At 41.0% G+C, this 25,201-nt stretch overlaps 3 protein-coding genes across 3 annotated transcripts; 2 read left to right on the top strand and 1 right to left on the bottom strand.

The window, feature by feature from the left end:
• LOC115734306 (putative methylesterase 14, chloroplastic) lies at nucleotides 1–4,671 on the top strand. The gene is made up of 5 exons (XM_030665039.2): nucleotides 1–439; nucleotides 1,420–1,659; nucleotides 1,748–1,891; nucleotides 2,170–2,304; nucleotides 4,127–4,671. The coding sequence occupies exons 1-5, from the start codon at nucleotides 188–190 to the stop codon at nucleotides 4,397–4,399; spliced, it is 1,044 nt and encodes a 347-aa protein (XP_030520899.1). The 5' UTR covers nucleotides 1–187; the 3' UTR covers nucleotides 4,400–4,671.
• A 2,166-nt stretch (nucleotides 4,672–6,837) lies between these two features.
• On the top strand, nucleotides 6,838–10,698 carry LOC115739263 (adenylate kinase, chloroplastic). Its single transcript, XM_030672269.2, has 8 exons — nucleotides 6,838–6,989; nucleotides 7,050–7,290; nucleotides 7,427–7,522; nucleotides 9,375–9,503; nucleotides 9,624–9,758; nucleotides 9,943–10,089; nucleotides 10,228–10,302; nucleotides 10,495–10,698. Exons 2-8 carry the CDS (start codon nucleotides 7,087–7,089, stop codon nucleotides 10,597–10,599), a joined length of 891 nt encoding a protein of 296 aa, XP_030528129.1. The 5' UTR covers nucleotides 6,838–6,989; nucleotides 7,050–7,086; the 3' UTR covers nucleotides 10,600–10,698.
• Nucleotides 10,699–11,643: 945 nt separating this feature from the next.
• On the bottom strand, nucleotides 11,644–15,941 carry LOC115735359 (receptor protein-tyrosine kinase CEPR2). The gene is made up of 3 exons (XM_030666578.2): nucleotides 15,827–15,941; nucleotides 12,453–15,143; nucleotides 11,644–12,293 (listed from the first exon to the last, which is right to left on the bottom strand). The coding sequence occupies exons 2-3, from the start codon at nucleotides 15,046–15,048 to the stop codon at nucleotides 11,869–11,871; spliced, it is 3,021 nt and encodes a 1,006-aa protein (XP_030522438.1). The 5' UTR covers nucleotides 15,049–15,143; nucleotides 15,827–15,941; the 3' UTR covers nucleotides 11,644–11,868.
• Between the last annotated feature and the right edge of the window lie 9,260 nt (nucleotides 15,942–25,201).

Raw genomic sequence — 25,201 nt, 5'->3', positions numbered from 1 at the left:
GTTTCGCACGCTCATTATCAGCATCACCTGCCCCCCGCGAGAAAAGTCAAATGCTCCTCCCCTCCTCCTCTGCCGTTGCTCCTCTTTCCGGGGAGCGCTCGTGAAGGGCTTTTCTCCGCTCCGGAGCTCCGGAGCTCCCGTCGTCGCAGTCTCGCTCCCTCGAAGAAGGAAGAGGAGGAGGAGAAGCATGGGGAATCGGTTCGTGTGCATGACGAAGAAGGACGCCAGTGAGGGCGGGAATGTGTCTCGGAGCAAGCGGATGGCCACCGGTCGGTCCCAGAGGAAGCTGGTGGTGGAGGAGGAGCTCCTCCATCGCCAGGCTCTCTCCATGGCCCTGCATCAGTCTCAGAGGTTTGACGGATCCATGTCCCGCCGCATCAACGGCAACACCAGCTCCCGCAGACGCCCCCTCTCCGATCAATCCCCCAATGGGAAGCCGGTGAGTTCGATTTCGAGTTCGAGTCGAATGTTTCTTTTTGTTGAATTTTTGCTCGTTTCTGAGTGGATCTTGTGCGAATTGAGCTTTTGCGAGTAAGATCTGAAAGTTTAGCGATAGCAGTAGGGCTGGTAGTGGTCAATTCAATTAGAGTCAGTAACCGGTCAATGGTCAGGTGCTGAGTTCCGGAACGATGCCTTTGCGCGGAAAATGGGGAGTCGCAGAAACAAAAGGAGGAAAGACATCGTCTTTCTTCTTTCAGAGCTTCAGAAAGTGCAATGATTGATCCACACTCGCTTTCCTCCATTTTTTTTTATATCGTACTTTGTCTGCTGCTGTGTGAAGCTTTTGAAGAGAAGATGATCTGCTTTCCTTTTTGCCCCCTTTTTCCTGAGCAGAAATTGTGGGACCAATCATGTGTGATTAGTCACGAGAAAGTTTCCGATCTTTTGAGTAAAGCGTCAGCAGTGTGAATCTAGACAGCTCAACCCTAAGTCGACACTGCATTTTTCTTATATTTTCTTTGACTCTTTCTTTAAGTAAAGCAAGATGCAAAGTAAAAATTTGCAGGAAAAGTACTGATTATTTATTTATTTATTTATTTACGTATACTACATTTTTGTATTCAATTCGTGGTTTTTTTTCCCTTGGGGTTGTGTGATTTGTGCTTGATTATGTCTTTAGGCCCAAACTTTTTTTTTTTTTGGTCGAAAGGCCCAAACTTCAGTTGCATGGTTTATACTTCCTCTTCTGTTCTTCATATGTAACTGAGCTGCACTGGGACATGGCTTGATGCAACTAATGAAAGATGCTTTGAACTAGCTTTACATTATTCTAGAGTATGAAAAATATTGAGCAGAGGTTCCATTATCTGGCAAAACATGTTTTAGCTGCTACACCTTGCGTAAATTTCGATTCTTTCTTTGTTTTGATCATGTGAAAAGGAAAATAAATATAGATGTAACTGGAATGTCCTTACACAGGTAGCAGACTTTCTGGAAGGAGTAAAATGGAAGAAATTTGTCCTGATACATGGAGAAGGGTTTGGAGCTTGGTGCTGGTACAAGACGATAGTTCTTTTAGAGGAAGTGGGACTCATCCCTACAGCCATCGATCTCACAGGATCTGGTATCGATGCAACTGATACTAATAGTGTCTGCACGCTGGCAGAATATTCGAAACCACTGAGTGACTATCTGCAGAACCTTCCAGAGGATGAAAAGGTCTAAAGATGCATCATTAGGTTTATGTCCTGAACAACCTTCTTTCTTCTTTTTCCAGGTAAAAGAGTGATACTGTTGCTTCATGCAGGTAATATTGGTTGGTCACAGCATTGGTGGTGCATGTGTTTCTTATGCTTTGGAGCAATTCCCAGAAAAGATTTCTAAAGCCATTTATATTTGTGGTACAATGGTGGCTAATGGTCAGAGACCTTTTGATGTATTTGCTGAAGAGGTATGCACCAATATGGTTCATAGGGGCAAGGGGAACCTCCCTGATGAGTTATATTGTATGTCTTTGCTCCGCAGATGATGATTGCCACTTGTTTCAGCCTTATCTGTTGAAGATTCAACAAAATTTTTCCTTTCAATTCTTCTAATTTTATTAACTTTTTATCAATTAATATGCAATTTTTGCTCCTCCTAACTCGGTGTATTCATGGTTCTCTTGCTGTGTTGTCTCGTGCTTTGTTTCGTACAATTTGTAACATTGTGATTGGATGTTGCATGCAGCTTGGTTCTGCAGAAATCTTTATGCAAGAATCGAAGTACTTAATACATGGGAACGGAAAGGACAAGACTCCTACAGGATTTCAGTTTGAGAAAAATCAAATGAAGGGTTTATACTTTAATCAATCCCCTGCTAAGGTTAGTTTCATTCTTGGAAGCACTTTTGGGCGTTATATTAAAGGAGAGCCCATTCTTTTATGCATCTCACTAAAAGAAGTTGCCGCACACTAGTGAGCTACTGCAGTGTATAGTAAATGTACACGCTGGGTCTTTGTCTCAATTCCCAGACCCCAAAAGAGCAGAAAAACAACAAGGAAATATTGCTGCTGAAACCTGACAACACCAGAAAAATAGCAAGGATATATTGCTGAGTTTTGTTATCATTCTTTTCAGTGCGTGCACGCTCAGGCATGTTTTTCAGTATGCTTCTGTGCTTGTGAGAGAGAAAAGAGGAGGAGGGGGGGGTTAGAGAGGGAGGAAGGGAGGGAGGGGTGCCTCATTGACTTTGTTACTGTATTTACTTTAGATGACTTACGGTGCTTATGCATATTATGGTAATTAACAGCCCAAAAACTGGTGAGCTTAGGGAGGAAGAAGAAAAACATGTTCCCATTGCTTTCATGAGCTTATGGGGGAAGAAGAGAGTTCTGTCTCTCTTTGACCTGGAGAAATAAGAACGGGGCATTATTTGGGGGATTCATAATGTTTCTTATTGTTCACTCTGTTTCCACCTCCTATCCCTGATCAGATTGACCCGTACAATTTTTATTTGCACTTGTCTGGTTCTATGATAAGGCTTTACTTGTGATCATGCAGTAAGGGACTAGTGTTTGTATGTGGCTAATCCTTCCGTTCACGTTTTCTATTTTTCCCTGTCCTGACTCCAGACCAACAAATACTGTCGGAAAAATGAGTTACAGAATTTTCCTTGTACTTTAAGGTGTTTCCACATGCAGACTTATGTCTCCCATGGCCTCTTCTGCGGCCCAATTAACGTATAGTCTATTACTATCAGCAAAGTCATATCCATAAGATCTTAATCCAAGAACAAAATCAGTAAAAATATATTACGGGATGTTTAACACCTTCCAAAGAGGAAAAAATAGATGGGCAGAAATCTTCATTAACCTGAGATAAGGAATTTCCGTTATATAATCCATTTGACTATTTAAGAACTAATATAAAGACTCCAGTGTATTTGTGGCCTCTTGCTGACCTCCACCAAATTGAGTCATCCCTTCCTCTACTTCCTAGTTTTGTGCTTGCATCATTTACTCCTTTGCTTATCCTTGACTCTCCAAAAGTAAATCGAAAGATTGCTAGCAGATCTCCAATTTTTGAACTCCCACTGACCAATCCGTACCTACCATCAGTTACACTCCATAAGTGCAATTCTTCTCAGATGACATGGTATAACTTCTGGCCAATGAGAACTGAATAGGAAGTGTCTTGATGTCTCCTTCCTTGCAAGCTCCAGAGTATTCGCTTTGTGGTTTACCAGCATCTATATATAGACAAGACTCATGCTTACTAATCCTAATCAAATTAGCTTTTGTTTTAAAAGTTTCCTGGCTGAAGACTGTTTCTTACAGTGGATGAACTATTACTATTGTGATCAAAGTCTTTGTTTGAAATCTGCTTGAGGTTTAAACTTTTGCACTCACTTTTGCCTAATCAAAGCACAGTTTAATTTTATAATTCATCAGTCTGTTTCTTCATGAGCCATTTTGAGTGGTATGTAAAACTGCTGTGGATTTTAATTGCTCTCATGCCTCTGTACAGAGCTATGTTTATAAACTTGGTTTGCCATATCAAGCACGAACATAGCAGAATTGTTTATTTGCGCTAGACCCCCCCTGGATTATTGACTATGTGACTCCCATTAATCTTGCAATTGTTACTGATAATTCTGCTTAGTGCATGCTTGGTCTAACTGTTTTTGAATGAACATTCTTTTCAGGATGTTGCGTTGGCCATGGTTTCGATGAGACCTATTCCGCTTGGGCCTATAATGCAAGAATTATCATTGTCCCCCGAAAAGTATGGGCGTTGCCATCGGTTTTATGTCCAGACGCTGGATGATCGTGCCCTTTCTCCGGATGTGCAAGAGAAGCTGGTGCGAGAAAACCCTCCAGAAGGCGTCTTCAAGATCAAGGGCAGCGATCACTGCCCCTTCTTCTCAAAGCCTCAGTCGCTGCACAAAATTTTGGTGGAAATTGCCCAAATTCCGTAACTAGAACTATGTGGTGCCTTACTTTTCTAGTCTTTATCCTAGATGGTTGGAGCCATCCGGTCATTTAATTCTAATTCATCCAAGGCCATCGAGGTACATATACAGAGGGGCTGAGTTCTATTGTACCGCGTTTCTTTCCCTGTAGCGGCGAATGAATGTTAAAGCTTCGAGCGGACATCGTGTAGGCTGTTTAGTGTGACGAATCTAGCCGGCATTTATACTATGTAAATGTGCATAATCAATTTGATTAATTTAGCTCTAAGGTTCGCTTCTGTTTTGTGGCCTTCAATTTTAGCTGTAAGTTAGAGTTTGTATACCGTTCCTTCTTTTTTTAATTAGAGCTTATAATCTCTTCTTCTGTGGAAAGGCATGCAAAGCGCCGAGTGTTGGCCGCGCTAAGATTTGGACCAAACCCGCGGAGAGCGATCGGACTTGCTATTGAAATACTCTCAAAATCTGGCCGTTAATTCTTTTGTCCACCGAAATTCTTACATGATCTTGTTCAATGACTAATCAAACCGTTCCCGTGGATGGAATGTCTTTTCTATTCCCAATCTATATTTGATGAAATTCGTTTCAAAATTGGATCATGAATGACAATTTTGTTTCTATTTGGCAAAAAGACACCTAGAGTGTCAATATTTTTATACGGCTTACACTTTAGTGTCAATATATATTTTTTTAATTATTTAAGTGTCAAATCGAAGAAAAAACGATTACTTTAGTGCCAATTTCGCGAAAAAAAAATCAGTCAAGTATTAATTCTGGCCAAACAAGACGTGTGGCATTTTTTTATTTTTATTTTTTAATATAATGTGAATTTTTTTTAAAAAAAAGTTAGTGGACACCGTGTGTAATATCTTTTTACAAAATAAGCTAAAATATTTTTGAAAAATTAAATTAAATTTAAAAAATTAGCTAAATATCTATAAAAAAAAAAAAGGAAATTGATTTGTTGTAGCCGCCGCCGCCACCCACCTTCGTCGACCACTCGGTGACTCCCGGCCAGCCATCCCCTACCCTCGTCGGCAACAATGGTGGGCGGCGGCGATGACGAGGGTTTCCAAGCCCTAACCGCTGCAACACAAAGGTTTTTTTTTAGCTTTTTTAGCTATTTTTTAGTTTTTTTAACTTTTAACTTTTTTTTAACTATTGACTTGGAAGTTTCGGCGAGCCATGTAGATGCATTGTTAGATTTTCGATGAAACTCATCGGAGTTGGCATTGAAATAACTTTTTTTTTTAAAAAAAATTGACATTTAAGTAATCTAAAAAAAAATATCGATCTTAAAGTGAGCGCCGTGCACAAATATCAGCACTCCTAGTGCTCTCCTGCCGTTTCTATTCTCACTCTAGGCTAATCTATTCATGTATTAGAGCCCGTAGATGCTAGAAGGCAACCTAATTGTCATTTCTCTACTGCCTGAACTAATCTCTTTGACCTATCTATACTACACTTAATAACATGCCATTTCAGGTTGACTTGTCTTCCCCCTTTCTTTGTGGCTACTGACATAGATTCGACTTCATTCACAGAAACGACATGACGTGGTGTGTGTTTGGACATGCTTTGAATTGTCTAATCCAACTGAGCAGTGCCCTAACGTTGACGTGGCTTAGAACAACATATATATATATATATATATCTTCTATTTTATCTTCTCGAGCCAGAGTAAATTCTCCCCTTTGGTTCGTCCATCACTTTGTTTTCAGCGGTTTCGACGCTTTACGTCCGACTCAGGTTGGTGAACTCTTAGCTGAAATTGACTTCATTCATTAGACATGTGGCGGGCGACTTCTTAGGGTGTTAGATTTTCGCTATGAATCAGTGAGACTCTATCCCGAAGGCGTGCTGCCCGGGATTACCATCATAGAATTTCTCTCTCTTCTGTCGTAGGATAATTCGTTCTTCGGAGATAGGCCAGAAGCACGAAAATTAATTATTTTCCTTTCAAGATAAATTTTTTATATGACGGGTGCATAATTGGATAGATAAGCTCACCCCGGCACATAAATTTAGTATCTGATTCAAGATTTTCCTATTTGCGAATTACAAGTGACATTTTTCAAATAGGGCTCAATCTCAACCGAAGAATTCACTAGATAGTTCTTTTGTTTGTTTTTATTATCAATGGGTGTTCGAGATTCTTTGAACATCCGATTAATCCCATTGCAAGTGGTTGCTTACTTATACCATACACACCAAGCAATTATCGAAAACACATATATTTATGCTCCGAGTTGATCCAAGAGAATGCGCAAGCATGGGGATTCAAACCCAAATTTTGAACGAAATAGAACAGCACGCTTACCATTTAAGCAAATTCATTATTTAATTTTACTGGATTGCTAAGGTTGGTTTATGCTGTGCGAGGAAAATGAGGAAAAAATGCAAATGAAAATTTGCACGACATATGATAAAGAATTAAAATAAAATTATGAGGAGAGGAAGAGTGTTTTCTTTTTCATCTTTTGATTCCTTCCTTCCTTCCTCGACTGAAGATAATTTAGGGAGGTTTGTCAAGATCAATTTGATTACCGGTGGAAGGTAATCCCTACTAGTACTTGCTACCATCGCCACTCGCCAACTCCGAGAATATCCTCTTCCATTCCCCCGAGACATGGCGAGGTAATACAGACAACTTCAACTTCTTCTTCCCTCTGTCTGAGAGAGAGAGAGAGAGAGAGATGGCAATGGCTTGCTCTGGGCACATGCTAGTAGTAGCCAAGCCAGAGCCCTGTACTCACTCTCTTACTCGTCATTCTCCTTCGAATTCCTGCAAGATTTTCTCCTCCAGTTTGCATTTTCTCGGTAAAGATATCGCCCCAACTCGTCGTTTCCATGCGTCCCCTACCAAGAACGCCCCTTTCGCACGACGTTCCAAACTCGCGGTAAGCTGAAGCGATTCAATTGAGGGCTATAGTCTGAGGTCGTGAAAAGCCTATTCCTGATGTCTGAAGATGTGAGTGCTGAGAATCTGTGCTGTTTCTGTTTTGAAAATTTTCCATCTTTTGCTTTGTGTGGCAGTTGGTTGCGATGGCCAAGCCCGACCCATTGAGGATAATGATATCTGGAGCGCCCGCTTCGGGTAAAGGGACTCAATGTGAGCTCATTACTAAGAAAGTATGAATTTTTCTTTGGCTGAGCTCTTCTTGATCGTTGTTGGGTGACTTTCTCTTTTCGCGAATCCTGTTGCATTTTATGTGTTCGGTAATATGTCGTGCACGTGATATTGTTCCATTTAATCGAATTTTACTACGAAAAGGGGAAAAATGATGCTCAATGATCTAAAGAGCTGATCTGGATTATGGTTAACTGAGCTGGAGACTCGGCGGTGATACACTCCGTCCCAAGAATTTTTTGAATTCCACTAGTTTAGTTGGTTCGTGCAGTAAGTTTAGCATGACTCTTTAAAAGCCACGAATGCTGGCTCTATTTTTCCACCACGGAATCTTTTTGCAGTATCAGTGCTTAGTCTGGATTCGCCTCTAAGCATCAAATGAAGTGTGAATAACCTTGCAGTCTCTTGTTATGACATGCTGAACCGGTGATACTGACCATTGAGCATACACGGGTGGCCATCTCCAAGTACTCATAGGTCTCTATATATCTTCTTCTTCCTTTCTTAATTTACCATGCATAGTTGACAGTTTCTACCATCTGATTTCATTAATCAAGTATGAACTTGGCAGCTGCATACATAATTGAATTGTGTTTCCAAAGAAAGCAAGAAAAGCTGTTTTTTTAAGCGCTGTCAAGTTTGTTTCTCCTTTATCAGAGAATATTCTCTTAAACTGGTCGAGATAATGGCCATGGTGAATTATGTTTGTCTAAGTTCTTTTCTCCTCATGATCTGCTTCTGGGATCTGAGTTTGCGTTTCCTTTGAGAACTTTTGATAATAAGTGAAATGGAAAATAAACTGAAAGATTCTCATGTCACACTTATCTAGTTGTGGTGGAATGCTCAATCATACATTTCGAAGCAATCCCCTATTTCATTCTTTCATGAGAAGTAAAGAAAAGGAATTAGAGGAAGTAGGTCAGGCTGATGATCGATTATCAATTTCTAAGGTGAGCTTAATTTTTATAGATCATTTTCAATATGAGCCTCCTTATTGCAGTGATATCAGGGGTTTCCTTGGACCAATTTACTTCAGTACCTTCCTTAGCAGGAATTTGGTGAACGCTTCTTTTGGTTTTATTTATTAATCTTCTTCAACGTAAGGGACCTATTATTAAGCTTGTTTTACTTGAGAAACTTTTTCTTGCCTTATAAAGTAGTATGAAGAAATTAGGCAAATGAATCTAACATTAATTATGGAAATACGAGAGTATGAGAATGAGAAGTACTGTATAGAAACACTGAGAGGACAAGAGTGACCGATGCTTGAAATTTTAGCTGTTAAAGGAAAAGGTAAATGGAAATAAGTGAATTTGTATCTTGCGGCTGTGCTTCATTTTATACCTTTGAGTGGATTGTCCACTTTTATGGTCTATTTATCCGTATGAGTTAATTTTCTCCATAAAAGAGTCAGCAACATTGCTGGGTAGCCATGTAATTCTACAGCATAAAGTTTATTATCAGATGCCTACAAGCATCCAATGAGTAAACAACCAGAGGGATATTTAACTCCTTACCTGTGCTTTTCGTCCATGGCTCAACTCTAGCTGTGATATAGATGTTTCAGCAGGAAATGTTCTTGAATCAGTCGCATGTTGTCAATATTGTCTCAGCGAAGAAACTTGTAGTTGAATCTTTGGCTACTAGCCATTGGATTATAAATAGTTGTAGTGGCAATAGTTGTTATATCAACTTTACAGGAAACTTCATGATATTCTCTCCTTCCTTTTAACATGTATCTTTTTCCCTTTGAATGATATAATGTCATTGTCTCTATTAGTTACTGCTTTTATCTCACTTTTGGGGTCGCCCGTGAGAAAAGCAGATTGAATCAAGTCGTCCTCATATATGCAGTACGGTTTGGTGCACATTGCTGCTGGGGATCTGTTACGGGCTGAAGTTGCAGCTGGGAGTGAAAATGGAAAGCGAGCAAAGGAGCATATGGAGAAAGGGCAATTGGTCCCTGACGAAATAACTGTAATGGTAGGCACAACACATTCTTTTGAAGTACACCTGACAAAATAGTCTTAATGGTAGGGACAGCACATTCTTTTGAAATACAGTAATAGCTCGTGCTGATGCTTCCTTACATTCGACCCTTAGATGGTTAAGGAGCAGCTGTTGCAATCAGATTCTCTAGAAAATGGTTGGCTTTTAGATGGATACCCCAGGAGCTTATCCCAAGCCACAGCTCTGCAAGAATTTGGGCTCCAGGCAGATCTTTTCATTCTTTTGGAAGTAAGAATCTGCAGTTTCTGTTTTCTGTTGTTATTTCGCATTTAGCCTTTGGCTTGACCTTAAGCTCCTGTATGGTGACTGGGTAGAATTTACTTTAGGTATCCCCCATTTCGGTGTTGGATGAGAAAAGATTGAGAATGGGAAATTCGTAAATCTTATATGCAATGTCCACTGTGTTTGTTAGGTCCCTGAAGAGATTCTTGTGGAAAGAGTTGTTGGCAGACGGTTAGATCCTGTTACTGGTAGGATATATCACTTGAAGTATTCTCCTCCAGAGACCGAAGAGATCGCTGCCAGATTGACACAGAGATTTGATGATACCGAAGAAAAGGTATGTCATATACATGTAATAAAAGGTCAAGGGGATACATATTTAGAGCTATTCTGTCAAGCAACTGAAGCCATGATCTTAAAGATCTCTTGGGGGCCATTATATGCTTCTTTGACTCTGCATTTTGATTTTTTCTAGGTGAAGTTGCGGTTGCGCACTCATCATCAAAATGTCGAAGCAGTGCTATCAATGTATAAAGACATAACAATCAAGGCACTCTCTCTCTCTCTGTGCACAGTTTACCAGTTACCTGATACTTACTAACACATTATACAAATTACGATCACGTATTGTATGTTACTTATCACTGTCACTTCAATAGCGGATCGCTAGAATTTTGCTTATATCAACCATTACTTCTTTATATCACTAGTTACATAAATCAATCTTTGTCAATAAAATCAGGTGAATGGAGCCGCTCCAAAGGAGGATGTATTTGCCCAAATTGATAATGCTCTCTCGAAACTTCTTGAGCAACGGAAAGTTACTTCGGGAACTCTTGCAGCATAGCAGACGAAGAATGACGAAACAATTATTGAAAATGCAATGGCGAAGCTTGAATTTGTCAGGCACTTGCAAAGTCGATGTTCATTCCAGTGTAGTTATTTGGAAAAAAAAAAAAGTTTCGCCTAAATGTTATCATTGGTCCATTATGCATTTATCACCGATTTCTTGAAAGGAAGCTTATCATTTGTGATTCTATAATGGAAAATGTAGGCCAAGGTGCCAGTCAAATCCTAGCCCACATAGGGCTCGTGCCAATCTTGTTTGTATGTTGTTGAGACCTCACGTTGTGTCCATTCTTTACTATCAACTGTGAAGTGTACTTAAGTTATGAGTAATAAATGCAATTTGTTAATTTCACTTGTATCCATTGAGGATCTACCGAGAGATTAAAAGTCTTGAAGAGTGATCGAGACAAACTCTCTTAAATTAAGCATGTCATACCATGCAAGGATCCTTTCATATGATGCTCTGGACATAAATATGACAGAATCAGGTGGTTGGCATGGAGGGATTTGTCGCTTATCGGCGCAAGAAATGACTGAACAATTCCTATTTTATCACCAGGCTTCAACTGGATAGGATGTTCATATTTGTTTTCCAGTTCCTTTAATTTCCACTGGACCCACAAATTTTCTTAATTCTTCGCTCTCCTTTGTATTTCGTTAATGTTGACAATGAGAAGTTTGGACGTTCACTATCATAGAGATTCGCATTTCGAATGTTCCGAAGATACATCATTACCTGCCAAAGGCAAAGTGCCATTTTAGATGGAAGCTGGAACATTAATCTGAGAATTAAGGAGATTATATAAAACAGGAAATAAGGAGAGAGAGAGAGAGAGAGAGAGAGAGAGAGAGAGAGAGAGAGATCCCTCATTGAGCAAAATGTGAACTTATATGATTTCACTGACGGTTTAAACGAACAAAGCCTGTTCGTACAGTTTCAGCATTTTGTATGAACGAACGCCTTTCGACCGAATCAATTCATTTTGCCGACGTCTGTCTTCTGGTTGTGCTCACAAAATTGGATAGAAATGACTACTTTAAGTAGAGCACGACGAGACGAAAGTTTATTGCACGTATTGGCATAAGTTATGTACACAAACAGTTTGTGATACCTAAATAATCACACCGAAATAGGCTATCCGGAAAACCTATATCCCAGAAAATTGCATTCGCTTCATGTGATGGTAATCTACTGCTGCTATTCACCACCAAAAACTTACCAATACCACACATATGGAATAGCTGAGAAGCATTTTAGCACCCACATTTACATAAGAGATTGAGGCTTGACCTTATAGCTTATGCTAGTGACAGAGAATTTAACCGAAGACGGACCTTCCTTTCTTATAGCACCATCTTCCGGATACCTTAATGTGCGCGGTTCAGCATCATCGAGCATGCTTACAGCCTCTCTCATAGTTGGACGTAGAGACGGGAGTTTGGCGGTGCAGAGAACTGCGACTTTCAACACTTTAATCATGTCATCTTCAATGGAGCTAGATACCACTTTATCGTCTAGTACTTTGAGGACATTTTCGCGGTCGCTGAGATGAGTTAGAGTCCAGTGAACGATATCTCTTCCCTCGCCGTACTCATCCTCGAGCGGTCGTCTACCGGTGACGATTTCTAGCAGAACGACTCCGAAACTGTATACGTCAGTCTTTTCACTCACTTTAAGTGTATAAGCCAGCTCTGCAACGGACAAACAAAAAAGACAAAAAAAGAAAGATATTGATGTGAAGAAAGTGTAGCAATATGTCCAATATGAACTTCAACATTACACAAGCAAAACCTCAAAACTTATTAACGAGAAGTCTAATAAATGGGGTCTGCTGTATATTGAAAGCTCACCTGGAGCAATATAGCCATGAGTTCCGGCTATACGGCTACAATTAGGTCCGTTATGGGACTTGTCAACAGTCTTGGCAATTCCAAAATCAGCGATTTTCGGCTCATAATCCTCATCAAGCAGAATATTGGAGGACTTAATGTCGCGATGAATAATGGGGGGTGAACAATCGTGATGCAGATAAGCAATTCCCTTTGCTGCTCCAACAGCAATTCTGTATCTCTGAAACCAATCCAGTTCTGGCCGTCCGTCTTTGATCTGCCGGTGAAGTGCTTGAAACAGATTACCATTTGCCATGTATTCAAAGACTAAGAAACTCGAACCTCCTTTCATCAGACAAGCATACAATTTGAGTATATTTCTGTGCCTGATATTCCCCAAAGTCTCCATTTCAGTAAGCACTAGTTTTGCACCATCTGCTTTCCACAGTTGCTTCACAGCAACCGTCCCGTCGCTTTTCTTCAACTCCACGCGATATACTTTTCCAGTCCCCCCGATTCCAATCAGGTTTTCCTCTTCCAAGTTACATATTTCGTCTGCATCGATTTCCACTCGGTGGAAAGATGCAAGTTTCCACTTTGGATGTGTTTCCTTCTCTTCCTCCATAGAATTCACTGGATCAGCCTCCACATGTCTGAAGTTCTTATAACTTACAAGGAGTAAACCAACTAGGACAACAACCAGAGCGGATAATATGATGCTGAACAGAGCCAGCTTATCCGCGAAAATCCCCCTCCGAGGGTGCTTTTCACTGCAAATCTTGATGTCTGAATTCCCCAGGGGACCTGAATTCTGGTCGACACAAAATCCCATGTTTCCAAGAAATGCTTTGGTCCCTCCTATCCTCAACAGATCAGCAGGAATTTCACCAGACAGCTGATTTTCTGACACGTCAATGGAACTTAGCTTCAGTTTCGCCAAACTCTCTGGTATCGAACCCGTCAACTTATTTCCGGATACATTTAAGGAGTTCAAGGAGATCATCCACGAAAGGGAGTTGGGGATATTACCACTCAGAGTATTCGAGGCAAGATTCAAGTCAACCAATTTACTGCATCCACCCAGCTCCGCTGGAATCGGCCCCGTCAGCGAATTTTCTTCCAAATGCAAGGACCAGAGCTGCCCGAGATTGCCGATTTCGGGTGGTATATTACCGGAAAAACTGTTATTCATCAGATAAAGTTTCTCTAAGTTCCAAAGTTTGCCCAGTTCGGATGGGACCTCGCCTGAAAACCTGTTATTCTGTAGCACCAACTGATTCAATCTGGTAGAGTTGCCAATGTCTGATGATACAACTCCACTGAAATTATTATCACCGAAATCAATCATTTTTGCATAGGGTAACGCCCAGACCCCATCCGGAATTGGCCCCGATAATTGATTCTGGTTTATTCTCAATCTCACAAGGGACTTACATTCAGCATAAGAATCGGGCAGGCCGCCTGAAAAGTTGTTTCCCACAGCAAGCAAGAACTGCAAGGTCCTGTTTTCACACAGGAACCGCGGGAACTCACCTGAAAACGGGTTTTCAGATATGTCGATGCTGATTAGAGGAGAATATCGACCGAAATTAGCCGGGAAATCGCCAGAGAAACTGTTCCTGTAGATTGAAAACCCAATGAGGTAACGTAAGTCACCGAATCCTTCAGGAAGCACCCCGGAGAAATTGTTACCATGTAGCTGAAAAACGGTCAAGTTCTTAAGGTTAACAATTTCTGGAGGCAATTCACCGTGCAAGTTATTAGCAGATATGTCGAATTCCTGCAGCGCTGTGAGCTCCACGAACTCAGGCGGGAGTTCTCCGGTCAAGTTGTTAATAAAGAGCTCAATCTTTTTAAGATTCCGCAATTTGGAAATGGATTTCGACAATGTCCCTGAGATGTTGTTTACTGATAAATCCAACGTCTCCAGCGCGGTAAGTTCGAAGATGGATTCCGGGATCTCTCCTATCAAGTGGGATCTGCCCAAGTTGAGCCAAGTCAAGTTCTGGAGATTCCCAAGACTCTCAGGGATTTCGCCCTCATCATAATCGTTGTCACCAAGACTCAGAGAAACCAACCCTGTCAAGTTAGCTACCCACCCCGGCAATTTGCCAGACAGAGAATTCGCTGAAATATCAAGAACCTCGAGGCTTTTCAGCGCAGAAAGGTCCGGCACACTTCCCACCATGTGATTGTCAGTGAGGTTCAAGAATTTGAGATTGCTACAATTGGCAAGCTCTCCAGGGATCTTCCCGGAAATGGAATTCAAAGGCAGCGAAAGAGAGGCCAGGCTCCTGAGCTTCGAAACGGAGGGCGATATCACCCCCGAGAGGGACTCGCCTTCCAGTGATATCCCCACAACTTCCCCAGAAACCTTATCACAAGTGACCCCAAAAAAGTCGCACGGAGACCCGGATTCCTTCCAGGACTCGAGGACGTTCAGAGTGTCGATCAGCTGAGCCTTGATCTCGAGCAGCGGTCGGGTCTCGACCGTCAGGGGTGTGCACGGCGGGACTTGGCAGCACAAGAAAACGAGGGAAACCACGATGAACCGTAACGGTAAACAGAGGAGGGAGGCTCTGGCCATCGTGAAGAAGCCCGGAGGCGGGAAAGTCATTTGAGGGGGACAAGAGAATCGCAGAGAAAAGACGATCCTTTCCGATCAAAGTCCAAGAACCAAGGCGCTAATGCGCGTCGGTTATGAGCACCACCCCTACGGAAAGAACCGAGCATGAAACGTTATTCCTATTACCCAAACAATTATTCTGCGGAGCATATGATTAAGATAATCAGACATGCACAAGACCAAAGAAAGAACAATACGCTAATCTAATCGAGCTAATTAACAGACGCGATGGCGACACGAGCGGGCAAGAGGGCGAGACGATGACGTTGATACGTCAATTTGTTTGTAGCTGTGGATTCTTACGAATACAAAAAAGAATGAGAAGATCACTACACTTTGAAGTCACTCATTAGCCCACTACGCACACCTAATCCGTAATCTATTTTCAAATATTCGATCTTTTCCCCCTCCGAATCACCCATTTGTCAGCTACGTGCAATCAGGCCATAATTGAGGAATCATGGGCGCTAATCCATGGTGGGGCTAGTAAAAAGCAATCGAAGAAGAAGAAGACGCCCTTTTGACGAATCGGACATCTATGGAAAAAGCTAAAGAAAAGCGAAGAGGATCGCCCTAGGTAGTACAATCAAATCGGACCTAACGCCACCTAATTTTTTTCGTATTATAATATTATTATTGACACTTATTTTACTGTTCATAATAATTCAAATCGTGATCAGTTCAATGAGTGAGTGCAAAGCATGTCCTAAGCGAGTTCTTCACATCACCGTAGAAGTAAGAACAAGACAGGAGGAACCTGAAAGCAAACCTCCCGTCAAAGATCGGCCACTCCGAAAGCAGGCTCCCCGTCTGATCCTTTCGCTCGCTCCTACGCTCTGTCGGAATGACAGTCAATGGTCGGAGAAGAGGTTCATTATATAGGGCGCGCCTGCCGGGGTGGTTCCGGTGATGCTCCGTCGAGTGTTGGAAAGACGAGGCAAATGGTGAATTCCCCGAGAACAACGCACTTAAAACGCGAACGGAACAGGGGTCGGGCGGAGACGGGGGGTTGGTTTACCTCGAAGGCGCGGTGGATCTCTAAATGAGCAAATGGAGTTTCCCGAAGAAGGAAGCGTGCAGAGCCGGCGGCGGCGGCGTCGGGCCTCTCTCCCCTCCATTAATGCCGCCTCATCACTCTCATCACCACCTCCCCTCGCGCGCGCCTCGTTTCTCCGAATGCGAGCGGAAAAGAAAGAGAGAGAGATCAGCGGGGAAGCTCACGAGAGAAGAGGAAGCATCGATGTCCGATCTTCGTGACCGGGGATCGTAAGCATCGAGTTCGACAGTGAAGATGATGGGAGAGGGAGAGAGACTGGTTGCAGGAGTGGAATTTTTATCAGTGGATGGAGGCTTCGAAAGGAAAGCGGCGGCAGCAGCTTTGACCAATCGCCAACGCTCGGAAACAACCAAAAAAAAAACAAAGAGAGAGGGGGGGGGCCCACTTGACGGGATATCGCCTGTCGAGGCTCGATTAGGGGAAAGAGAAAACTTACAATTTCTTTACGAGCTCGCCAGGTTTACTGTGTGTTTCAGCGTACGTAATCAGTTCCTGTCCTGAATTGAAAATAGAATATTCCTCGGACGCGCACGCATGATGCATAATGGTATTGAAAGTTGGTGCGTTCTCTAATTGAATCCTATTAAATCCTGATGGAGTTTACCTCCGAGGTCATCCTTTTCTTTTCTGTTTTTTTCTTTTTTTTTTTCAATCGTTCAATGCACTAAACTTTCGCTTATGCTGACTCACGTGTTTGTACTTGGAGTTCGATCACTTCCTCGATGAGGAGGTGTCAAGGCAGAGCGAAGGATGTGCGGCGAATTTTTATAAAATGCCATAACATCACTATGACGTGTCGGTTTAGTCGGTGTCACGTCGAAAAATCGATAGTGCAAAAAAAAAAAAAACGAAATTGAATGTTTTAGACAGATCCAAATGAACATTATGTAAAAAAACTAGAATCGGGCTGACATGTCCTCTGCTTTTGGTATGGAGAGGATGACGACGATGAAGACAAAAGTGGGGTTTGGATTGGATGAGCATGGAGAAGTTTTGGCAGGTTATGACTCTTGAGCCAAAAAAAAGAAAAATTGAAACGCATCTACCAATATATATTAATTAAAAAGATAAACGAAAAGCAGACATGCTTTATCGCGGGATTTGCGACTTGTGTGGGCTAGAAAAGAGTCGTGTCAGGTCAAAACACATCGAGAAAAACGAGGTTTGTCCTGCGCCACGTGTGATCCGAAAATCCTTAAACAATCCGGATGTATTCAAACTTTTAGACTCTTTTTCTTTTATATATATATATTTTAAAATAATATCTCAGTTTGGTTGAAATAATTAACTAATAAAATATATATTCATCGTGGACAACAACTTATGTCTCATTATTTCTTGAACGAAGTATACTTTTTTATTTTTTTGGTTGTGCGGGCAATATAGGAGATTATTTTAGAAAACAGTTTTCAAATCAATCATTCTTCGCGAAATAAATAAGGTTTTATCGTTAACAAGCTTTACCGATTTAAGAAGCGGAATGCATTGGACTCGAATAGGTCCAAACCACCCAAGAATGTCTTCCTGCGCGTCACTCCTATTGCCATCCCTTGTTTTGCCGTGTTGTTAACGTGTCTAGGCAGAATAGATCGCCCGAATCGGAAACCGTCCCGACCGGATCGAACCGGCCGGTTGGGTCTCGTTTTCGGTTCCATAAAATTGGAACCCATTGCAATCGATCTGGTTCAAGAATTATCCGGTCTGATTTCGGATCCTTGAAATTGGGAACCGATTCGATTTTTAATTTCAAGATGGGATGGAATCGGATTGAGAAACGATCACCTCTAATCGTAACCTTGAAATGCAAGATGGTTATGGTAAATGAAGTAGGTGGAATCAAATTAATGACGTTACAGATTTGGGACGAATGACTCCCATAAAGACCTGGGCTTTCGCTCGTGATTTTGGTCCACACTCTTAAAATTTACTGTTTCGTTGTATGTCTAAAACGCTACCGCGTTTTATAATGCCGGTAAATATCGCAATTTGAAATAAGCAATTTGTTTTCGACCAAAAAAAATATAAGCAATTTGTTCGAGCAAAAAAAAAAATTAGCAATTTGATACTACTAATTTTCTGGAAAAGAAAAAAAAAAAAAAAGAGGAACTTCATAAGTAGGAGTAGAAAGGAAACATACAATAAAAGCCAATTGTCCAATTCGACTAATCATGAAAATAAAATCTATAGCAAATTGTCCAAAAGGTTTTAAATTTGTCGCACTTTTACTAACTCAGTTCTAAATCTGTACTTTTACTAATTCAGTCCCGAATATTTCAATTTTATCAATTTAATGCTAAATATTTTCACGTGTTGTTAAATAAGTTCATTCGACAAATTTTGGCCGGATATTACCGACGTGGACGCCTTCCGTCCGAATTGATCGATTCAGTCCGGTTTCCAATTTCATAAAATTGAAATTGGTTACGATCGGTTCACTACTCAATCCTTGAAATTGAGAATCGGCCCGATTTTCGATTTTAAGATTGGATCGGATCGGATTGAGAATCGATCATATCTAATTGTTTCCTTGAAATACGAGATGATTATGGTAAATGGAGTTGATGGAATCAAATTAATGATGGTACGGATTTGGGGCGATTGATCCCAGAAAAGACCTAGACTTCCGCTCCTAATTTTGGCCGACACTCTTAAAATTTACTATTTCGTCATATGCCTGAAACGCTTGCCACGTTATTTAATGCCGCCAATTATCGCAACCGGAAATAAGCAAATTGGCACGACTAAATTTCCGGTAAAAAAAGGAATGAACTTCTTAAGTAGGAAAAGAAAGGAAGCATCCTAGAAAAGCCACTTTTTCAATTCGACTAATCATGAAAATAAAATGTCGAGGAAATTGTCCAAAAAATTATAAATTTATTCAAATTTTGTTAATTCTATCTTGAAAGCCAAAACTTTTAATTTTATCAATTCAGTCCCAATTTTACATGTTGTCAATTGAGTTCATTTGGTAAATTTTAGCTAAGCATTGCTAACGTGGAAGCCTTCTATCTTACGTAGAATAATTGGCATTGACGTGAATAATTTTTAGTGCTAATTTGTTTTATTAGAATTATTATTATTATATTTTTTTTGTCGAGGGTCATCGATGACCCTTGCTGGTCGCAAGCGAGGTGGCTCTCCCGTAGATCCGGCGAGGGTCTTCGTGCTTGGTGGGGCTACGATGTGTCGAGAAGGCTCCGCCACTCTCGTCGACATAAAGAGAAGCAAAATAAAAAATAATGATTCAAAATTTATTAAAAAGGGATAATGACACAAATGGTCCTTGAATTTTGATTCAATGTGGAATGTGGTCCTTGAACCTCTAATTTGACTAATATGATCCTTGAACTTTAACCTAATGTGCAATGTGGTCTCTAGACTTTTAATTTGACTAATATGATCCATGAACTTTTGAATCAAATTCAACTTAGTCCCTGAATTATACGAAGATATTCAATATAGTCCTTCAATTAATTCAAATTCAGGAACGCCTTTGAACATGTTCCAAAAGTTCGAGGACCACATTGAATAAATTAAAAATTCAATGACCATGTTGCACATTAAGTTAAAATTCAGGGATCATATTGATCAAATTAAAAGTTCAGAGATCACATTGCACATTAGGCCAAAGTTTATGGATTATTTGTGTCATTTTCTCTATTAAAAAATAGTTAAAAAAAATATTCGCGTAAGGATTTCTGCATAGGATGGCTAGCATCTACATCAGCAATTTCAGGCAAAAATTGAAGGAATGAATTCAATTGGCAAAATGTGAAGATGCTTAGGACTCAATTGATAAAATGTAAAGATATTTAGGACTCGATAGGCAAAAACGCAATAGATTTACGACTTTTCGAACAATTTTCCGGTCGTACGTGACTCGCGACCCGCGACGGCATCATCAACGAATGGAATCGGTCGTGCGACTGGCCCACCCCTCGTGCCAATAGAGGGAGATACGACACGACACAATGACATTGATCTGTGGGGCTTGTGAGCGATAAGGAAAGCTATGGCATCATACGCAGAAGAAGATGCTTGCACGGGCGTGCAGAATTCCAATAGGGAGATCGGTCCAAGTACGGGAACTGAGCCCTCGGACCGTCTCGCATCGCAATCTTCGATTTGTCCATGTCGCAATTTTACTTGCGTGATGCTTTTGTCCATACCAAGCTAATGAGATAGTGCGCCAAATTGCTATTGTTGCTTTCCACGGACATTGGAGGGCTACTCTCTTGCCAATCTGGTCAACTCTTATTATTGACTTGCTAGTGCTGCTGCTCTCCTTCGTCTAAGGAAAACCCTAGCATGGGGACCAAGTAATATGTATCAATGTGCTTTTCACCAATGCGATTGCGTGCTTGTGTTGTGTACAATGAAGGTTCCACTTAAGTGATGGAATTCTAAATCGTAGCTGGAGCATGATTCGTTGTCGCTAGATTTTTTTTGGTTCGAGATCTGAAGTATTTGTCTTTCGAGTATTACTCTTCTGATAAAGAATGTTTCGAATTCTCATCATAATAACGGTATGGACATTATTTTGAAGGAGTCGATATCTTCGGACTCTATGCAAAGGTTAAAATCTATTCAGTCTAAGTAACACCTCTTTAAAATAAAACTCCACTATCTTCCCTAGTTTTGATTGATCATCATTTTTCGATCGGTTGTTTTGCAACAGAATCATAATAGCAAGACATCTAGATTTGATTGACAATCATCTTTGAGACAAGCTACTTTCTAAAATGAAGAATTCTACTTATGAAAATCAAGATTTGGTTGTATGGGCGATCAATTGGAGATTCCGATATCTTATCTCAAATGTCTACTCAATCTTGTTTTGGCAATTTCGTCCAACGAATGGTCGTCTGAAGTCTTAGTTTGGAAGTGTAGGGGCATTTAAGAAGACTTTGATGCTGAAGAGAAGAGAGACCCAGGATAATTTTTTTTTTTCCCAAAGTTCGAAGAGAGTTCAAATCATTCACACTTGTCTATCGTGAGCTTCCATTGTAATCCTTGAAAGATAGTGATAGAGTGACCTTGTGAGATAAAAAGTCCTACCAAACTTGAGCATTATCACTCAATCTTGTAAACATCTAATTGATTGTTTAGTGGAATCCAGCCAGTGAACTGTTAGCGTGGAAAAGTAAAGAAGACTTGCACTAAGCCGAAAACTATGAACTTTGTGTGCAATTCTCTTTATCCCCAAACTCTTGCATTTCATTGGAATATTGCACATTGCTATATATCATCATATCAATAATATAGTTCAAACTCCGTTCTTACTTGATTTTGATAATGTTCAACTTGATTGTTCTTATTTCCACTTTAATTTGTCAAGTTCAGTTAAAATCACATATTCACTCCCCTTTAAATGATATTTTAGCCAATAACAATTGTAAGTTCTCCCTTATGAATTGCCTGCCTAAGTGATACTAATTCAGACCATCAAATTTAACCCATGAATAGTCGGGACAAGAAAGTACACGCACAAAATTTTTCAATTTATGTACCATGAGCTTCACAAACTTGACCCAAATTGTTTTGTCCCCGTTTCGTGAGTTTACACTCAGTTCTTCAAGCCCCGCGAGTGTTGCATAGACTAAATTTATTAGATCAAGCCAATTGCGCTTCTTCAAGAATACGTGAAATTCGCAAATGATTTCGCCAAAGAAAAAATAATTTCCAGTACGAATTTCACGTTATAATTGATTCCGCCTATCATATCACCATATAGTAAGTATAATAAGCCTGATGTAGCGAACTACTAAAAAAAGATGGAAATGGAAAAGGAAAAGTAGGTATTTTATCCATAAGATGCAAAGAAAAGTATTTAGGTTGCATCAGAAGGCAATTAGTCACCTCGACCGTTGACACATTTTTTAGATTGGAAGTAGGTAGATATTGAAGGCCATGCAAATGGAATTCACGCATAAGATCACTATAACTGGGGCACTCGCGGGGCTTGAGGCGAACCATTTTCCGGGATTGGAGATGGACTGTAAGGTCATCTTCTCGTCGGGGATCAGCTTCTTCCACCTGAGTTTCGCGACCTGATTGTGTATGAAAATGAGTATTCCGAGGCGGGCGTCTTCCTTGCCGGGGCACATTCGAAGGGCCTCCGCCGAATGGTATGAACATGATGGACGGCGGGCCATTTCCTTCAAATCTTGACGGGTCGAACTTTTGCTGATCCGGGAATTACTTGGGGTTGTCGCGCGTCGAATCTGCTGTTCAATATGCCTACATTAACATCACAACAACAGAAGAGTTTAAACATGATTTACGATGACGCCCTCTGGTCTTTTCAAACGGGTTTGGCAATGTTTTGAAGGATGTCTAGCCCCAAACGACTAAATAGAATATGCGGTGGGCTAGCCCAAGAAGACTCAAAATCCTCATGCAATTACAGTGAGTCTGCACAAATATCCAATAACGATATGTGGCGTCTAGAATCATTTATGGAGAGGGTCGGTCCATTTCATTTCAAGCAAAGCTCTGCACAGTACATAAGATGTTGCACAACTATACTGTTCCCAATCTTCATCAGAATAATACCCCGTTGACACGTGGCATCATGATGCCACGTACCTTCCATCCTTTTGTAATGGTGAAACCCGCGTAGCTAAACTCGGCTATGGCCTCTCGATATGCTCCTTGGACAGGGGCCGCTAGCCTTGTCGCTTTGCACGTTCCGTTCCATGAATATTTCATCTTTTGAATATTGAGAAAACTACTAAAAGGGTTCTAAATTTATTGTAATTGTGCCAATTCAGTTTTAAATCTTTTTTTTTTTTGGTCAATTTAGTCCTAAAACTTTTGCATTTGTGCCGATTCAATCCTTTCAGCCAATTTTGATCGAAAAACGCTGACGTTGTCAATTTTGATAATATTTTAGTATTTTTCGAATTATTTATTTCTTTTCTTTTCTTTCTCTTCTTACGCTTCCCGTAGCCGACCGCCGAGGGCTGACCTCGTTGTCGTTGGGCAAGGCTCACCCTCGCCGATGGCTAGAGGGGGCAAGCTTCGCCAGCCCTCTCCTCCGGTTGGTCATCGGGCTCGGCGGCCAACTGGAGGAAGAAGAATAAGAAAAAAAAAATCGGAAACAATAGTAACATATTATCAAAAATAGGCTACATCAATGTCAGCTGCATCACGTCAGTAATTTTCTATCAAAATGGGCCGGAATGACTGAATTGACACGAATGCAAAAGCTTTAAGACTGAATTGTCACGAATGCAAAAATGTTTAGGCTTGAATTGACACAATTGCAATAGATTTAGGAATTTTTTGGTAATTTTCTCCTTTGAATATCCTTTCAGTCCAGTAACCCTCCAGGAGATTTGGACTTAACAATATTCATTTGTTCCGTGAAAAGAAATAAATGCGCATCGAAGCTGTCAAAAGAACACAAACAAATGAGATGAACAAGAAACCACCAGCGGACGGGCGCTACTTTTACCTTTCAAGACCTCGTCGTATATTTCGGGGAACTCGAAGGTGATCGCGGTGCTTGTGGTGTCGTGGCTGGCTATGGAGAAGCCTGTGATCTTGTTCGTGATGCCCATCTCGCTCATGCATGCGCCATTCTCATCCCAATCCAGAAGCATGCTTGACAAAAAAAGCCCTTCAGTCCTTTGCTCCTTTGTTCTCGCGCTTCTCCCGTTTCGTCCTCCTGACTGTCGCAGCGAGCTCTTCCGTGGATCATTTTCCCTCTGATGGCTTGCCGGAAGGTCGTCCCGGGAAAGTCGATCGGCAGTCGGCACGGACATCGGCCGGCTACATGGTCGGGATCTTCAACACTCATGAACGACCTTCAAGTTAAGTGCAAAGGTGTATTTCTTGGAATAGAGGGAAGACCTTGACGTCCTCGTGGGGAGACCATTCTTTCTCCAAGTGTTCCCCAGCCGTGGGGGTCCATGATAGGAATGTAATGCCGGCGAGTCTCCGGCTTGAGGAATTCGGGAAGGAAGTTGCACACTCTTCAACGGAGAGGAATTGTCGACCGTGGTAGGGAACATTAAGGCCTTCTTCATGGAGCGAGGCCACCAGAAAGTGACCTACATGTTCTGGCCGGCCAGATTCTCTCCGAGCAAGGAAGTGCCGAAAACTTCGGGCGAGTACTTGCTCATCTGGTCGCATATGAACTTCTCCGGCTTCCTTTACCTCGCGACCATGACATATCCCAGGGTTTCACCTGTGACCGGCAAACCTTGCCTGCCTGCAGGAGGAGAATTGTGCCTGCGGATTAGGAAGATGACGAGGAATGAGGTATAAATAATTGTTAGAGATATGTGAGAATGGTGATGGTATTAGTACAGTACATATCTACGCAAAACTTTTGTTCCTAAGATTGATATGTTTTTGGTCAAGTTCAAGGACACATATACCAGTCATGTTTTTGATATGAATAATGGTACGGAATAATTGATTTATGGTATTTTTAACAATATAATCCACTAAATCATCGATAATAAAATACTTAAACAAGCTATGTATGTTCGGACATTCAATAGAAGTTATCACATCCCTCAATTGACTAATCTTCTTAACACCATTAATTTTTCTTCCAATGTCTACAGATTTTAGATTATAGGTCAAGAACAACAGATTTACAAGGTTGAGGATATAAACATTTTGAGGATGAAAATGCAATATATACTAGTCCAATAGGATTCCAATAGTGACAATTGCTGGACTGGGCAGGACAGTTTATGTAAGGTAGACCAACCGTTTGAGGGAGTTCATACAAATTTGTGAATCTTTACACATCCTTTAGATTGCCAATGCTTGGAGGGAAGTTCAAAGAAATTTGCTACGTATTTTACTGGAACTTGTGTACTAAATGAAATTGGAGCACACTAGTCGCGACGCAATTCGATCAAATTCTATTCTCTCCAGTGATGTGTTGAGGTCCATGCACAAGACGGTTGGATTTACACCAAGGCCCGTTAACAAATTCAGTATGAGTTTTTGCTCTCACCGTCGGCAACAAGTTGTCAAGATGTAAAGGTGCACTCAGAGAATGGGCGCGAAGGAACATGTGCCATACCATCTGCATTAGGTAAGGAGCACAAGATGGGCACAAAA

This window comes from Rhodamnia argentea, chromosome 2, assembly GCF_020921035.1.
Source record: "Rhodamnia argentea isolate NSW1041297 chromosome 2, ASM2092103v1, whole genome shotgun sequence".
NCBI classification, from domain to species: Eukaryota; Viridiplantae; Streptophyta; class Magnoliopsida; order Myrtales; family Myrtaceae; genus Rhodamnia; species Rhodamnia argentea.
The sequence above is the reverse complement of the archived record's forward strand: the minus strand, read 5'-3'. Positions and strand labels throughout refer to the sequence as shown.

Coding starts and splice junctions, on each gene's coding strand:
- LOC115734306 (XM_030665039.2), top strand. CDS start 188: ATGGGGAATCGGTTCGTGTGCATGACGAAGAAGGACGCCAGTGAGGGC. Junction 1,660..1,747: donor ACCTTCCAGAGGATGAAAAG/GTCTAAAGATGC, acceptor TGCTTCATGCAG/GTAATATTGGTTGGTCACAG. Junction 1,892..2,169: donor TTGATGTATTTGCTGAAGAG/GTATGCACCAAT, acceptor TGTTGCATGCAG/CTTGGTTCTGCAGAAATCTT.
- LOC115739263 (XM_030672269.2), top strand. CDS start 7,087: ATGGCAATGGCTTGCTCTGGGCACATGCTAGTAGTAGCCAAGCCAGAG. Junction 7,523..9,374: donor GTGAGCTCATTACTAAGAAA/GTATGAATTTTT, acceptor TCATATATGCAG/TACGGTTTGGTGCACATTGC. Junction 9,759..9,942: donor ATCTTTTCATTCTTTTGGAA/GTAAGAATCTGC, acceptor TGTGTTTGTTAG/GTCCCTGAAGAGATTCTTGT.
- LOC115735359 (XM_030666578.2), bottom strand. CDS start 15,048: ATGACTTTCCCGCCTCCGGGCTTCTTCACGATGGCCAGAGCCTCCCTC. Junction 12,294..12,452: donor TCATGGCTATATTGCTCCAG/GTGAGCTTTCAA, acceptor TGTCCGTTGCAG/AGCTGGCTTATACACTTAAA.